The sequence below is a fragment of the Rutidosis leptorrhynchoides genome, chromosome 2 (assembly GCF_046630445.1).
Source record: "Rutidosis leptorrhynchoides isolate AG116_Rl617_1_P2 chromosome 2, CSIRO_AGI_Rlap_v1, whole genome shotgun sequence".
NCBI classification, from domain to species: domain Eukaryota; kingdom Viridiplantae; phylum Streptophyta; class Magnoliopsida; order Asterales; family Asteraceae; genus Rutidosis; species Rutidosis leptorrhynchoides.
The window spans coordinates 46,051,405-46,069,481 of record NC_092334.1 but is presented as its reverse complement, the minus strand read 5'-3'; the positions used below and the strand labels follow the sequence as shown (position 1 = coordinate 46,069,481).

The window sequence follows — 18,077 nt, the reverse complement described above, 5'->3', positions numbered from 1 at the left end:
TTTACCCAAGATATTTATTTATTTATAGAATGGATATACTTAAACCTTGCTATAACACTTATAGGCAGTGTACCTAATCGTACAGTAGTGTAGTTTTTAGTAAGTCCGGTTCGTTCCACAGGGAATCTTTTAAACAAGCTTAACGCTATATTAGTTTTATTTTATAAAAATACGAATATATATATATAAGTAATATTATTATTTTAAAGGGGGGTTTTTACCGTTTAATGACCGGTTTGTCGATCTTAAAACTTTAGTCGCAGTTAAAACCTAAATGTAAAATATTAAAAATAAATACAAGACTTAATTTAAAGCGTAAAGTAAATAACGATAATGAAATTGCGATAAATAAAAGTGCGATAAAATAAAATTGCGATAATTAAAAAGTACGATAATTAAAAGTGCAATTAAATACAATAACAATAAATAAAAGTGCGATAATTAGAAGTGCAATTAAATATAAAATAAATTAAATTAAATATGAAATAAAAGAATTATGCTTATTTAAACTTCCGTAATCATGATGTTTGACGTGTTGATTTTAGTTTTATGCCCATGGGTTAATTGTCCTTTGTCCTGGATTATTTAATATGTCCGTCTGGTTTTTGTCCATAACAGTCCATCAGTCATAAATATAAAGTGCGAGTCTCCTCGTCAAATTATCCTTATACCCGAAGTTAAATATTCCAACTAATTGGGGACTTAAACTGTAACAAGATTTTATTACTTTGTTTAATAATTACACCAGGATATCGACTGCGTGTAACCCAAGGTTTTAATACTTTGTTAACAATTATGCCAAGTGTCCTTGTACATAATTTCACCCCTGTTTTAATAATTCTAGTGGCTATTAATCCATTCCCGTGTCCGGTTAAATGAACGATTATTCGTACATATAAATATCCCGCCCATCGTGTCCGATTGAGTGTATATGGTTATTTATAGGGACGTCCAATTGTAAATCTTTATATTAAAATTAACAAACTATCATTTAGTTAAACAAATATAAAGCCCATTAATAGCCCATAGTCTAATTTCCACAAGTGTCGTTCTTTTGTCCAAACCCCAATTATGGTACAAAGCCCAATTACCCAATTTTAGTAATTAGCCCAATATGATGATTACTTCGTTTTAAATAAGCATAATAATAACTTAGCTACGAGACATTAATGAAAATAATATAAACATAACTTACAATGATTAAAAATAGCGTAGCGTTACACGGACAGAATTTCGACTTACACCCTTACAACATTCGCTAACATACCCTTATTATTAGGATTTAAAATTAAAATTAAAATTAAAATTAAAATATAAATATATATATATATATATATATATATATATATATATATATATATATATATATATATATTACGTATATATTTAGAGAGAGATAGATTAATGGATATATTGATGATCAAACTGCGTTGCCTTTTATAGGGATTTTCGTCCAGGGTGTCTCCGCAACTCGCGGCATTTTTTGCCTTCAAACTCCGCGAGTCGCGGAGTTTGTTTTTACAGCTCACCAAGCCTTGGCTCCTAGCTTGTCGACGGATTATATAAATAAATATAATATATAAATAATTTTAGTAATTATTTAAATATTATATTATATTTATGTGCATAGTTGACTTGTAATTTTTAGTCTGTTGCGTCGAGCGTTGAGAGTTGACTCTCGTCCCGGTTCCGGATTTTTGAACGTCCTTGCGTACAATTTAATATCTTGTACTTTGCGTTTTGAATCTTGTACTCTTGTAATTTCGAGACGTTTCTTATCAATAATTGGAACCTCTTTGATTGTATTTTGTACTTTTGAGCTTTTTGGTCGTTTACGTCTTCAATTCGTTGAATCTGTCTTTTGTCTTCACCTTTTATTATTTAAACGAATATCACTTGTAAATAGAACAATTGCAACTAAAAGCTTGTCTTTCTTGAGGAATAATGCTATGAAATATATGTTCGTTTTTAGCATTATCAATAAGTGTCTATGGTATCCTAAGATTACGTAATATATTAGAATACATGTATAATACAATATAAGTTAGCTAGGATATGATTTGTATAGATTTGTTAAACATTTCCCGTAGCTAAAAAGATCAAAAATATCCAATCTTGTTTTACCCATAACTTCTTCATTTTAAATCCGTTTTGAGTGAATCAAATTGCTATGGTTTCATATTGAACTCTAATTTAAGAATCCAAACATAAAAAGTATAGGTTTATAGTCAGAAATTTAAGTTACATGTCAATTACTAAAGAGGTAGTCATTTCCGTCGAAAGAACGACATCTTGATGACCATTTTGAAAAACATACTTTCACTTTGAGTTTAACCAAGATTTTTGGATATAGTTTCATGTTCATATTAAAAATCATTTTCCTAGAAGAACAACTTTTAAATCAAAGTTTATCATAGTTTTTAATTATCCAAACCAAAACAGCCCCCGGTTTCACTACGACGGCGTATATCCGATTTTATGGTGTTCATCGTGTTTCCAGGTTTTAAATCATTAAGTTAGCATATCATATAGATATAGAACATGTGTTTAGTTTATTTTAAAAGTCAAGTTAGAAGGATTAACTTTTGTTTGCGAACAAGTTTAGAATTAACTAAACTATGTTCTAGTGATTACAAGTTTAAACATTCGAATAAGATAGCTTTATATGTATGAATCGAATGATGTTATGAACATCATTACTACCTCAGGTTTTCTGGATAAAACTACTGGAAATGAGAAAAATGAATCTAGCTTCAAAGGATCCTTGGATGGCTTGAAAGTTCTTGAAGCAGAATCATGACACGAAAACAGTTCAAGTAAGATTTTCACTTGAAATAAGATTGTTATAGTTGTAGAAATTGAATCAAAGTTTGAATATGAATATTACCTTGAATTAGAAAGATAACCTACTATAAATAACAAAGGTTCCTTGATCTTAGATGATTACTTGGAATGGATTAGAAAGCTTGGAAGTAGACTTGCAAACTTGGAAGTATTCTTGATTTTTATGAAACTATACTTATGGAATTTATGAAGAACACTTAGAACTTGAAGATGAAACTTGAGAGAGATAAATTATATGAAGAAAATTGAAGAATGAAAGTGTTTGTAGGTGTTTTTGGTCGTTGGTATATGGATTAGATATAAAGGATATGTAATTTTGTTTTCATGTAAATAAGTCATGAATGATTACTAATATTTTTGTAATTTTATGAGATATTTCATGCTAGTTGCCAAATGATGGTTCCCACATGTGTTAGTTGACTCACATGGGCTGCTAAGAGCTAATCATTAGAGTGTATATACCAATAGTACATACATCTAAAAGCTGTGTATTGTACGAGTACGAATACGGGTGCATACGAGTAGAATTGCTGATGAAACTGAACGAGGATGTAATTGTAAGCATTTTTGTTAAGTAGAAGTACTTTGATATGTGTCTTGAAGTCTTTCAAAAGTGTAAGAATACATATCAAAACACAACATGTATATACATTCTAATGGAGTCGTTAAGTCTTCGTTAGTCGTTACATGTAAGTGTTGTTTTGAAACCTTTAAGTTAAGATCTCAATTAATGTTGTTAACCCAATGTTTATTATATCAAATGAGATGTTAAATTATTATGTTATCATGATATTATGATGTATGAATATCTCTTAATATGATATATACATTAAAATATCGTTACAACGATAATCGTTACATATAAGTCTCGTTTCGTAATTCTTGAGTTAGTAGTCTTGTTTTTACATATGTAGTTCATTGTTAACACACTTAATGATATATTTAAATATCATTTTATCATGTTAAATATAGTGTATCAATATCTTAATATGATACATATATATTTAGTAGACGTTATCATAACGATAATCGTTATATATATCATTTCGAGTTTCTTAACTTAGTAATCTCATTTCTTATGTATATCACACATTGTTAATATACTTAGTGAGATACTTACTCATCATAATTTCATGTCAACCATATATATGTCTATATATACCACAACATGTAGTTTTTACAAATTTGTGACGTTCGTGAATCGCCGGTCAACTTGGGTGATCAATTGTCTATATGAAACTTATTTCATTTAATCAAGTCTTAACAAGTTTGATTGCTTAACACGTTGGAAACATTTAGTCATGTAAATATCAATCTCAATTAATATATATAAACATAGAAAAGTTCGGGTTACTACACCACATACTACCCTGCTACACAAGACACAAACAAAAGAGGATGATTAGTTTTTAAGGGGAACCCACTTTTCAGTGGGTTCAACTGGAGTACCCTTTACTCTCCAGACAAAAGCTTTGTTCCCAATCCAGATCAACTTTTTTTTTTGGGTAAAGGGTTGAACCCGGTGAATAAAATAAAGAATACAAAAAGTGTACAAAGATGAAGCACAAAAACAGGCTAACGGGACATACCCCGCACCCAATGAACCAAAAGCTAACCAAATTGGAAGCTCAAACAAACACTAAAATATGAATGAAACTATACGATATGCCACACAGTTTTCATCCATTTCACATTCGTCGACGACTTCCACTTGAGAGACATCAACTTGAGACGGATAGTATAGCAAATAATCTCGCACAGTTGATTCAATGTCCTCATATTTTTAGAAAACAAGCGCATGTTCCTCTCTTGCCATATAAAATAAACCGTTGCGGTGAAAAGGATCTGGCACAGAACAGGCCGAACCATCCTTCTAGAACCCAACATAATAAGCTGCTGAATGATATCCTGCCACACATTGCTACGCAATAGAATTTGAGACTTTTGCATCACGATGGACCAAACTTGAGCAGCAAAGGGGCAAACAAAAAAAAGATGATTATGACTATCCGGAGTAATATTGCACAAAGGACAGAGCATTGGCCGATCACCATTCTTTTCCCAGACCCGAATCTTATCCTGGGTCTTTAGTTTTTGGCCAATTAACAACCAAACAATAAAAGAGTGCCGAGGAATACCTTCTTGGAACCAAACGATCTGATGCCATGTGGTTTCAGTAGCTCTAGGATGAAATACTTCCCAAGCGCTACTAACAGTGAAGGTAGAGAGGGAATTATCATGATTTTTCCAAAGAAGTTTATCCTCACTATTATTTATATTTGGTAAGGTAACACTTTGAATAGCAGGATATTTCGTAGCCCACTCCATTGGCCACTTCCAACCATTTTCATCTAAAATATCATGAACTCTACTCTGCATATTGAAGCCTGCACGATGAATATCACGACAGGAAACAATACACTCCAACGGACCTACACCTGACCAGTTATCGTACCATGCCGAGACTGATAACCCGTTGCCAATCTGATACACTAGATGATCACGAACCAGATTTCTTATGTTAAGCAATTTACGCCATCCACAACTACTATCAGGACTGATCGGCATAACCCAAAAATTACGATTACGGATGCGATAGGGGTGGATCCAACGAACCCACATAGACTCCTCATTTTTTAACAAACGCCATAAATGAGAAACCATAAGAGCTATATTCCACTCCTTAAGTCTACGAATGCCTAAACCTCCCTCTGAACGTGGAAGGCAGACTTGCGACCACTTCAACTTAGCCTTCCCTGAACTATCGCTACTTCGACTCCACAAAAAACGTCTCATCAAAGTTTCAATTTCCTTTATGATAGCACTCGGAAGAATAAAAACAGACTGCCAGTAAATCTGCGTGGAACCCAAAACAGAAATAATTAATTGAACTCGGCCTGCAAAAGATAAGAATTTATTTCGCCAGTCTTCTATTTTATTCTTGACGCGTTCAACAAGAACTTTACAGTCCCTATGCATCAATCTGGAAGAAACAAGGGGAACCCCTAGATATCGAATAGGCAGTACCCCCTCCTCAAAAGGTAAGACATTAAGAATCTGAGCCTTGATCCCTGATGAAACATTACAAAAGAACGCCGTGCTTTTAGGAATACTCGGCACTAGACCGGAGCAATTTTTAAATTCCTCTAAAGAAGCACTAATGACCTCGGCTGAGTCCAAATATGCATGAGAGAAGAGAAAAAGATCGTCCGCAAAACATATATTAATAATATTCATAAGCTCACATTTCGGATGGAACTTAAAAGTATTCGATTGTAACACATTGCGCCGCAAAAGAAGCGTGAGAACCTCCATAACCATAGCAAAAAGGTAGGGTGACATGGGATCCCCTTGACGAAGACCACGTTGACCCTTAAAATACCCGTGAAGATCTCCATTGATATTAATGGAAAAAGAGGTCGAAGAAACACACTTCATAATCCATCCAACCATTAACGGAGGAAAACCAAAGTGAACCATAACCGAATCCAAGAACTTCCAATTGGCCGTGTCATACGCCTTTTGGATATCTACCTTGAAAGCACATCGAGGCGTACCACGCGACATATGATATCCTCCAAACAACACTGAATACGATTAGTAATAATTTTACTAATACATTTATATTAAACATTACAACATGAAATTGGACGATAATCATTAACCTTGTTAGGAGTTTGAACCTTCGGCAACAGAGGGATAATAGTATGATTAATTTCTGTTAAAAGATGGCCATTCACAAAAAACTCCTTAACTGCATGCGTGACTTCTTCCCCAACGATATCCCATGAGGCTTTGAAAAAGGCAGACGAGTAACCATCCGGGCCAGGGGACTTATTCTCACCAATAGAAAACATAGCACTTTTGATTTCCTCATCTGTAATAGGTCTTATCATATGAGAAGCATTAACCGGCGATATTTTGTTAACAAATAAGGAATCCGGATCCTGTAACTCCATAACTTGCGTTGATGATCCCAAAAAATCCAAGTAGTGGTCAACAAAAATTTTAGGCACATCAGACCCTTCCACAATCAACCCATTAGAATCTGAGATTGCTTGGATTTTGCTCCTATTCACCTTTCCTTTGACTACATTATGGAAGTAACGTGTATTACTATCACCAACTCTCAACCACTCTATCTTCGACTTCTGTTTTAAAAATTTCTCTTCGTCCAGAAGTGCTTCGATACAGGCACGTAAAAGACACCCTTCTTCCTCTCTAATCTCGATAGAATTAGGATTTTTGTCAAGAGCGATTTGCACCTCATCTAGCTCCACACGCAACTTCTTGACTTTCTCGTGCAAGTTACCTTGACTCCACATAATCTTTCGTAAAGGCTTCTTCAGGCCTCGCAACTTCTTGACCACCTTAAACATGGTATGACCCTGCACATTAAGCTTCCAACCATCTATTACAACACGTAAGAAATCAGGTTTATCAGTGATGAGGTTGCAAAACTTAAATACCTTTGGCTTTTGAACCACGTTGCCTGACAACTTTAACACCATTGGACTATGGTCAGAAATTCTGTACGATTGAAACACTACATATGAATCAATGAACTCGGACAGAAAAGAATCATTCCCCATAACCCGGTCAATCTTTTTTAGTAACCCCATGTCCCCACTCGGTCTTTGGTTCCACATAAATTGCAACCCACTTCTGTTAATATCAGTCATTATCATGAAATTTTTGTTTTGGGACAGAATCCTCATCACCTTGAAGTTTAGCTAAAATTTCAAAAGTGTTAGTAACAGTCACAACATTTACTTTCGTTGGACCAACATTACTCGGACCTGCTTCCTTACTACTTGTGATCACCTGTTTTGGTTTAGATACCAGCCTATATACCATTTTCTGCTTCATGCTAAACCCATCTACTCGCTTACCAGCTGCTGCATTATTATCAGTTTTAGCTTTCTTCTTACCTATAAGTTGGAACCCATCCTCCAAAACTTTGTTATTCGAAACCACCACAGGGATATTCTTTGGGCACTGTGAGTCTTTGTGACCGAAAACACAACAACACGAACACCTCGGTGGCTTCCATTCGTAGTTAACTTTAACCACATCTACCACTTTGCGTAAACCATCACAACTTGGAGTTGACACTTTTAGTTCATCCTTAAGCTCGTTACCCGCATCAACTTCGATCATAGCTCGAGCATAATTAGGTCTTCCCCATGATTCACTACACATGGTACTCGTGTAGGAATCGAGCATCATAGGCCTTCCAATCTTTGTAGCTATAGCACTTAAACCATCCTCCGTAAACCCCGTAAGCGGGACATCATACAACTTAACCCACACTGGAAGTTTCGAAAGATTCTCCTTGGTTAATGATATGTCCGACGACCATTTGTTAAGTATAATTGGGATAGTACGGATGATCCATGGACCATTCTCCAACACATCTTGCATTCCTTTCCCAGTCGAGAATTTAAAGGAAAAAAAAACCATTTGCGTTCATCATCATCTTCTCAAATCCATACTTCTTCCAAACATTATTGACATAATTTTGGACAACTGGAAAAGCCATCCTCTTACCAATAAAGTATCCGTATAGCGTATTATCATATCTCTGAGCAGCCTCCTTTACAGAGCTTAATGGTATTTCAACATCTACTCCTTCCTCCAAGTCACCTGATGTTTCCAGCACACGGAAGTTAACTTTCTTTACCTGTTGATTACCACCAACAACCTTGGCATAAGACATTCCTCCATTATTAGGTGCATGTTTTGGACTCATATTACCAGATACGTTAACCTCATAAGCCTTAATATGCGGACCAGAACAGGATTTAACTTGACTATCCTCTTCAGCAAATGATTCTGAAGCCGTATGAACGCTCCCGTATTCATCCTTAGGATTGACATCAGTAAACAATCCCACATATTCGTTACTTATATTCTTCGCATGACTGCTATCTTGCAAACCATCTGCTTGAACTGGAGAATCATGCGGTATATTTAGTGGTTCTAACTGATTAGTACGCCTAGTACTTACAACACCATCTGATTCTTCAGCCGAACTGCTCGTATTCCTCTCAATCGTGCGGCTCCGTAAAACCCTAGGTTGTGTTTTTGGAGCCTGTTTCTTATTCCCTCCCGACGATTTACCCATATCCAACGCTCACTATCAAACGAACTAGGTGAATGAAAATCAATAAACGATGAGAAAAAAATTGGAAAACTTAAACGTAAAACCTCATCGCCGTAATCGCCCTTTTAGGAAATTATTTAGGAAATCGCCGTCAATCGCTGTTGGGGGCTTTCCTTTAATTTCAGAAATCAGTAAAACATAGATTCACCACCGCCGGAGGTTAAACGAGGGAGACGCGAGGATTCGCCGCCGCCGTTACTCTTGCGTTGTTTTAGGGTTTTTTTTAATCCAGATCAACTTGTCCTTAACAGATTTCAAGACACTTTTATTTTCACAAACTTTGGGTTTCCATCCCTTCTCAATTTTTTTTAGGAAAACAAAATGTTCTCTTAACTGAAGGGTTTTCTTGACTCTTGATTTTTTCATTGAGTTTTGAAATTTCCTTTTTGAGTTTACGAATAGTCTTAGCTTTTTTTTACTTTGACTTTCTTTTAGTTGACCTTTTTGGATCTGGACAAATGCAGGCATCAGAGGATGATTTAGAGTTGTCCTTGTAACTTGACTTTTGAGTGTCAGACTTCAGGTCAGAACACTCACTTTTATTTTGAGAAACTAAACTATTAGAGTCTGAAGGTTTCAAGAGTTCAGACTCTAATGGATTCTTACTTTCAAGTATTATAGTCTCAGAAGGCTCAACAGAATCTAATGATCTTACAAAAGCATTGGTTAAAATCTTTTTGTCACCATCAAATTTTACAAATGTGTTTGAAAGAATGTCATGTTTGAATACACTTGGATCAACTTCCACATTATTATTTAACATGTAGTTTTCACCTAGTATAGCTTTGACATCATTTAGAATTTGTTTGGCAATAGCATCAGAATTCTTTTTGGAAGATACACATCAAGATTTACAAATTGATTCATAGTGTTTTGACCTTTTCATTGATCTTCCTAATTCAGTATTTAATCTTTTAGTTTCTTTTGTGTATGCCATTTTATAGGTGTCAAGTTCAACCTCACATTTTTTTAAGTCTTTAATTTCAGCATCTTTATCTTTGATGATATTTTTAAGATCAAAAATTTGTGTTCTAACCTATCAATGTCTTCTAAACACCACTTAAAGTCAAGTAACAAGTACTGAAACATTCTCACTTTTTCATTATCAAGATAGTTCACAAAGTTTTGTACCTTATAGGCAGAAACTTTATTACAAGTAGTGTCCTTATCCATCTTCTCAACAGCTTTCAGATCTTCCTCAAACTTGCTAGAACCACCATCCTTTTTAATTATAGCCATAAGACACTTGTCCTCCTCCCCATCAGATGATGAATCATCATCTTCCCATGTCTCAGTGTACAAAGCTTTCTCTTGTTCTTTGTTCTTAGACTTTTCTGCTTCACTCTTTAACTTCATGTACTTCAGTTTGTACTTTCTTGCTTTGTCAACAGACTTGTTGGAGTCTGAACCTCCTTCACTCCTAGACCAGCAGTCAGCAGCTATGTGACCTAATTTACCACACTTGAAACATTTAGCTTTCTTTGGATCAAAAGTACCCTTGCCTTTACCCTACTTGAAACCAAACTTTTTTTGCTCAATCCTTTGAGTCAAAAGAGCCATTTGAACTTCCAGATCTTTAATCTCCTCATCATCATCAGATTCACTATCATCATCAGAGGTTTCATCACTCTCAGATTCAACCTTGCTAGAGTAACCAGAGAATAGCTGCTTATTCTTCTTTGTCGTAGCCACCAATGCAGCTTCTAGATCTTTAGCAGTTTTCTTAGCATTGATCTTGTTCTTTAGTTGTGTTTCCTCAAAGTTTGATAGTATACCAAACAACTCACTTAGCTCATAATCATCTATCTTCTCACTGATGATCATAGAGGTAATCACAGATTCAAAGTTTGAAGGTAGCAGTTCTATAAACTTTTGACACAACACTTGTTGTGTTTTCTCTATACCAACACTTTCAAGATCATTTATCAGAACCTGAAATCTTGAATGAAGATCACTTAAAGATTCTTTAGGCTCAGCAGCAAAATTTTCATAGCATCTAATCAGATTCTTCTTCTTTTGAGTCTTAACAACAGTGACTCCTTCATAGTCATTAAGCAAAAGATCCCACATAGCCTTAGCAGTCTTGGCATGACTGATCTTCCTGAGAATTGGAACAGTAACAACATTTCCAATAATACTCCTTATCTTGCTATCTAGTTTGAACTTTGTTGCTTCTGCTTCAGTCCACCTTTCTCTTGGTGTTTCATGAAAATAAGCAGGTTATGCAGCAACAGTATCTGAGGCAGGAACAGCATCAACTATTGAACCAGGAATAATGGGTCCTGTTGTAAGAACTTGTTCAGCTTCTTCATGAATAGATCCTAAAAACCATAGGACTTTCAATTTCCAAGTTGCAAAATCTGTGCCATCAAATATTGGCACGCCTTTTCCAGCCATAACTGGGGTAGTAATCGTACTGATAGACATTTTGATAAGAATATGGATCGATTTAAAGATCACCGAGATAGGATTTACACATTTTCCGCTCTGATACCAGTTATTAGTTCACAGTAATAGGACTATGAACACCAGACTCTCACTTTATACAATAAATAAGAATTGAAGTGCAGAAAATGAGAGAACACGATGAATAGAATGAAAAACTGATAATATTGATCGTGCAAAGTACAAGTACAAACATACGTCCCTATTTATACAAGTAAAAACCAAATCTGGAGATTTGGTTTCCATAACTACATACCTATAAAAGTGGAAAAGATAAACTAAAACACATCAAATTAACTATTAACTAGGAGGTCAATTCTGGAGATAAAATCAAATCTTCAAAACAAATCTTCTCAAATAATAATCATATCTCCAGAATATTCTATGGCTTTGGCTTCAAGAAATCTTCAAATGTTGATTTCAGCAATTCCAGATTCTGCAACTTCAGACTCTAAATCTTCAGACTCTAAAAACTGCAAAACACTTTTGACTCATCAGATTATTATTTCTATTTTTCCCAACACTATTACCAACCGGCACCCTTTTAGTTCTTCAAAACGTAACACCAATATTCACAAATCACGGTCAATGTGACACCGTCACACGACCACTCACTGCTATCCTTCTCATCTTCCTAACCGCGGCTTGTTTTTTAGCATGTTTTACTGACAGTTTCAAGTCATCTGATGGTCAAGTGTTCTATGGTTTTGCGACGTTTAAAGGCATGTGGGTGTTTGATTCTCAAACTGCAGCAGCTTCATCGTCCAGTTTACCTGATTTGAGAAAGTATAAGTTGACTGCAGTTGATTGGATTCATGCGTTTGTGTCGGCTTTTGTGTTGTGGACTTTGGCTATGAGAGATAGGAGTGTGGTTAGCTGTTTTTATCCAAAACCAAGTCATGAAGCTCAAGAGGTTTTGGACATTGTTCCTTTAGGACTTGGTCTGGTTCTCTGGTTTGTAGTTTGGTGTTTGTGATTTTTCCTTCTAAAAGACATGGCATTGGCTACCCTGTAAGCCATTGATCCAGAAATTATGAATTGTGACACATGTTAGCATCATAAGTTCTAAAATTTATTAGATATGTGTTATTTGACAATTTAATGTTGTGGTACATTTTGTATACATGGTTTTAAGAAATAAGTAAATATATTTATATGACCCCTATATTTTGTTTTTTCTTTTGTATCAAGATTTATAACATGATTTTTTTATCTTTAGATTTTTAAGGGATTTAGAGCATTAAAAGTTTGATAATGGCTTAGCTGTAACTGGCGGCTTGAATTTTCTAATGGAGTAGGTAACAAAGAAACTATAAAAGCCCACCTCATTACGTAATGTGTAATTGTTGGTTTGTTAAAAGAAACCTTTTTTTATTACTTCATATTAGAAGAATTATAAAAAAAGTGATGATAATAATGAAGTGTTGGAAGGATAATTGGAAAATTGTACCGATATGTGTTTTGTATGTTAATTTAGTGTGTGTAGATTTTGCGCGTGAGGATGGGTATGAAAATGATAGATTTGTTTAAGAATATATAAATATAAATAACTTTTTAAAATGGAATCAAATTTTGAAAATTGAAGGGGTTTCAAACCCATCCAATAGGATGGGTTTAAAGTTTTCCATTCCGTTAGTCATTCAAATCGATATCAATAGTGATACCTACAAATTTGACTTGTCTGGTCTTGATACATTATTAGTACCAGTGAAATACTTGATAGCTGTCTTGAAGTTTGAAACTTGATTAACAACAACGAAAGCGGAAGCTTTTGAATAATAACCTGTAAGATTAAGATTCTGTGCACAAAAACGTAAAAGTGAAGTGACTGAAGTTTAAGATTCAGCGAAAAACTCAAACATGTGTTCACGTTCAACGATTAACGATGTTAAATCTAGAGGCTAACGTTCAATTTGATGCGGTTATTGCAACAAACAGAGGTCATATGAAAAGTTGTAACACGAAAAATCAAGTCATGGCTGAATTATTTTTGTTTTCCTCGAGCTGCTGCAACTCAGCTAGTCTTTCGGCCCATGCTCTGTCCCTTGCAACTGCAGCCATCTTTCGTTCTATCCTTTGAATTTTTTTTTTTGCGATTGGCTTCTTGTAACTGAGCTTTACGTTTCTTCTTTTCTGCCTGTGGATCATCGATACCAAATTCATATAAATACATGATTGATGCTGATTAGAGGCGAGAAATGGGTGAGTACTGGTAAGAGGTAAACAATCTTGGTTTGGTAACTTGTTCTCTTCAAGATATTGTAAACACTAAAAGTCGCAATTTAGAATTTATCTATTTATGGTTTAAATTGGGTCGTGTTTTCATCTATGACTGATCACACATGTTAAGCTCAGGGTTGCAGACTAGGAATTACTCAACGAGTACTCAGTTTTGCAACTCAGGGAGTACTCGGCGAGTACCCGGTCAAAACTTGGCCAAAACTCGGGATTACTTGGAAATCGGTCAAAAAGGTGAAATCCGGTCAAAGTCAAACTTGGTCAACATCCGGGTACTCTCTCGAGTTGCCGAGTACTTCCTAAAAAATCCTGACCAAGTACTCCCCAAGTAGCAATTTTTGCAATCCTGGCTAACATAGTTGACTAAAAAGTATAAGGGTCAAAATGGATCAAACGGATCGAAAATCATCCTAAGTGGCTAAATGTTTTCAAATGCGTGTAAAATTCAAATTCAATTCACTTTATCAGTAAATTTATTTAATTATCATAACTAGAAGAAAAAAAGTTTTTGCAGGCCATCAGAATCTGATACATGAACAATTAGGAGGCTTTTAATATGAATAAAAAATAATGTTAATAATATTATAATCTATCCAATTTCTTCTACGGATTATATAAAAGAATTTAAGAGGCTCTACGCATTAAAAATACAAATTTCAAAGACCTTTTGCCTGATCAGCATGTTCCGCTTTTCACTAGATTATTTAACTTGACCCATTTGATCTGTTAGGGACAAGGGCTATAAATACCACCGAAGGGCTTCCTTAGTCATAACTTTTAGCCACTGAACTGTAACGAGTTAAAGAATCCGTGGAATACAATTTTGACTATTTGACGTTTTCTCTCATAACTACCGAAAACCTTACCTATCGAAACCATACCGAAAACATCTCATACTTAATGTTTATCATGATCCGATGTGCTTCAGGACCTATCAGATTCAGCCGATATACAAGCAAATAAGCTCAAAATTGCCGCCTCTACTCATGTTATACACACTTTCATATATCATCGGATAACGAATAACGATCAACTCCACTTGATTTTATGAATACTAAGAAATGGTCAACTCAAGCGAGATAAGAAACAAACCGCGCTCAAATGCTCAATATGAATTTGATTACTCTACTCCATTTTAGCATTATCTCACAGGATATTTTAAACATGGTGTATGAGGTTTTGAAAATGTGTAATGCATAAAGACCACATAGTTATGAAATGAACAAGAACAATGTGACAGAATCGTACCAGTATGAAGGCACGCCGCAATCTTATCCGCTTTTTTTCGTTTCTATGTTTGACACTTCCTTCGTTGGGTTGACTTGCAGGTATTTGTTCACCAGGAACATGCTTAACCCAAGCATAAGGACCTAAATTCACCAAATCAATCAAATTTCCTATACCCTCATGATCTTACAAGCCCCATACAGTAAATGCACACGAGACTTTCATGATAAAAAAACAAGTGAGTATATTCGCTCTTATGAATTTCTAGATTCAAATAATGGGGTGTTTGGACGTGCATTTTCACAATGATTATAAGGATGAAATAAAGACTTTTTTGTGCCAATGGTCCCTCTTTTATACATCAAATTGCATGCCGCGTCCCCTGTCATTTTTTAGCTCTAGTGATCCCTTGATTTTACATATGTTGCCTTGGTGGCCCCTCCGTCTATTTTCCTTTAAAATTTCCGTTAGGTGCCATCACGTGATTAACACGTGATGTTGTGTAATAACGTTTAATTCATCTTAAACGACATCACGTGATGCCCCTTACGGACTTTTTTAACGAAAAAAGTAGATGGAGGGTCCACCAAAGAAACATTTGTAAAATCAAGTGATCACCGGAGCTAAAAGAAATGACAGGGACGCGACATGCAATTTGAAATATAAACGAGGATCACCGGCGGAAAAGTCTAATATAAACATCATATAATTAGTTGCAGCATAGAAGTTATGGACGGTTGTGTTATTCAACATTTAAAAAAAAAATTTACATACGATTATAGACCTTAGATAATCACAAACTCGTAATAGTCCAATTTGTTACATTGCAAAACAAATTATTGCAACAGCAAGTCTGAATAATCAGGTTCACTAAACACTCAACAAACCCGAAAACGATCAATGGCATCTTTAGAAAGTCCAACTAAATGAAGAAAAAGTCAATCATATGGGAAACAAGTACTAACCTTTGGGCTTCAAGCTAGCCCTTTTCCTACGAGGTTTATCAACGGGCCTTCTCTTAGATAAGCGGGTATCTGTTAGGCTCTGTATTGACCTTACTGATGCAGGTATCCAACTCGAGTGGCTCTGGTGAATTGAGCCGAAAGGTGGACGTAACTCATTGTTGTAGGTAGCAGAAAACAACGACTTAGAGAAACAAGATGAGGTTGTTGTAATAGAGCGAGAAATGCATAAAGCTCTTGATACGGGCGGGATTATGGATCTTAATGCGCTAAAAAACATGATTGGTCACTGATCAACTGTGTGAAATATTAAAAAAAAAAAAAAAAAAAAAAAAAACACAGTTTTTTAGGTCAATCCTTTCACAGCACACTGCTTCAGTAAATCTCTTAAGCAATTTTGTATGAAATAATAAAATTGACTAAACATGAAATCATACATTTAAACAAACAATACAATTTACCTTCTACACATAAATTCAACACGAATCTAAATTAGCCAAAAAGGTTGAGATAAATATCGAATTCTGAAGTATACATACACTGATGATACACTAGCAAGCAATAAACAAAACAACATCAATACTTGAAAAGGCAACTAAATTTCACATTTTCTTGATATATTGTTTAAGATGATTGTCTTCTGATATACAAAAACACATAGTATTATCTATCCATTTCCACTCACATTTATAAATTGGACCTTAAGATGATTTTAAGATTATTCTTCCATTTTATTGAATACCCAAAACAACAAATCACCAAAATGATCGAACTGCTTGTTCCTGAACCCTCACCCTCGTTTTAAAATTAACCCAAAAATAAGAAAGTAATGAAAAGTGAAATATACAAATATGATAGAGGTTTAAAAAAAGCACAATCAAAATAGAAAACAGAAACAGAGAGAAAAATAAACCTAATTAGATAAGGGGTTGGATCAATTGAGGGAGGCTGAGGCTCGAATCAGATAGTAGCAAAAAGCAGTACGATAGTGAAAAAGTTATCTGCAAATGATAACCGACTTCGGTCCGGACTGATGCAAGCTTGCCGTTCAAAAAAAAAATAGTTTAGATATTAAGGGACCAGTCTTATAAAACCAAAATACTTATAGGACTAAAATGTAATTTCTGAATAAATAAATAATAAGTTACAACTTCTGCCCCTTCAGTTTGGTCATTTATATTTTTTTTTCTAATATTTTATTTTATTATACTATCATTATCATAATTTATAATTTATATTCTTTCCAACTTAACATCATTTTCCAATCTTTAACAATTTAGCCAACCAATTACTTCATTACAATGTTATGAAATTAATACTCCTAAATTATTTAAGGTTTTTTTTTTTTTTTTTTTTTTTTTTTTTGCTAACAAAAACTTTTAGAATTGTTGTTAACGTCCTTTATATTATTGTACACTTTAATAACCATAAATTAGAATGTGACTGGTAACCACCATGATCATATAATACATGTTAGCGACAACCCTAAGGGTAGCCGTCGTTAGCAAAATCGCTTTTTAGATGTTAAAATTTATAATTAGTACACACATAAAATATAAATATTAAATACGTTAATTATTATAATAATATTAAAAAGAAATATTAATAATACAAAAAAAAAAAATTGAACAATGCTAAACGTAATTCTTAGGAATACGTTTAAGCATACCAAATTTAAGTTTAAAAACTCCAGTTAATTAATTACAAACATAATTATTTCTTTTAAATATCAACTTTCTTTATATAACTTTAACATTAATGTTATTGATGGCAAGAGTTGAGTTTTATATAAATAAAATTAAAATATATTTTTAGAATGCCTAAACATAGTTCTAAGGACTACGCATAGCATTTTTTATAAAAAGTTATTGAAATGAACCTTTATTAGATTAAATTTATATTCATAATAATTAATGGGGGATGATTCTCACACACACTTTTTGATCCTCACACACCAATTGAGTATTATTAGAAAAGTAAAATGTTAAAATAGGTGTGTGAGGATAAAAAAAGTGTGTGTGAGAATCTCCCCCCATAATTAATACTCGGTAAGTATAAATATAAATAAATTTAAATTACGGAGTATTATTATATTCATAATGTACGATTTAAATGCGTGATTAATAATAATTCAGTATAATTTGGCTTTTTTAGTGGAAAAGCAAAAGGCAAATTCCCTTGGAATTTTGTAAAGC

General features: G+C 34.2%; 1 protein-coding gene and 1 pseudogene across 1 annotated transcript in view; one reads left to right on the top strand and one right to left on the bottom strand.

The window, feature by feature from the left end:
- Positions 1–12,431, top strand: part of LOC139890816 (protein DMP5-like) — a 90,422-nt gene extending 77,991 nt beyond the window's left edge. Inside the window, exon 2 of the mRNA XM_071873731.1 lies at positions 11,979–12,431. Within this exon, the coding sequence (XP_071729832.1) occupies positions 11,979–12,431 (453 nt within the window). The remainder of the gene's footprint in view (positions 1–11,978) is intronic.
- A 919-nt stretch (positions 12,432–13,350) lies between these two features.
- Positions 13,351–16,782, bottom strand: LOC139890815 (uncharacterized; annotated as a pseudogene).
- Positions 16,783–18,077: the final 1,295 nt, after the last annotated feature.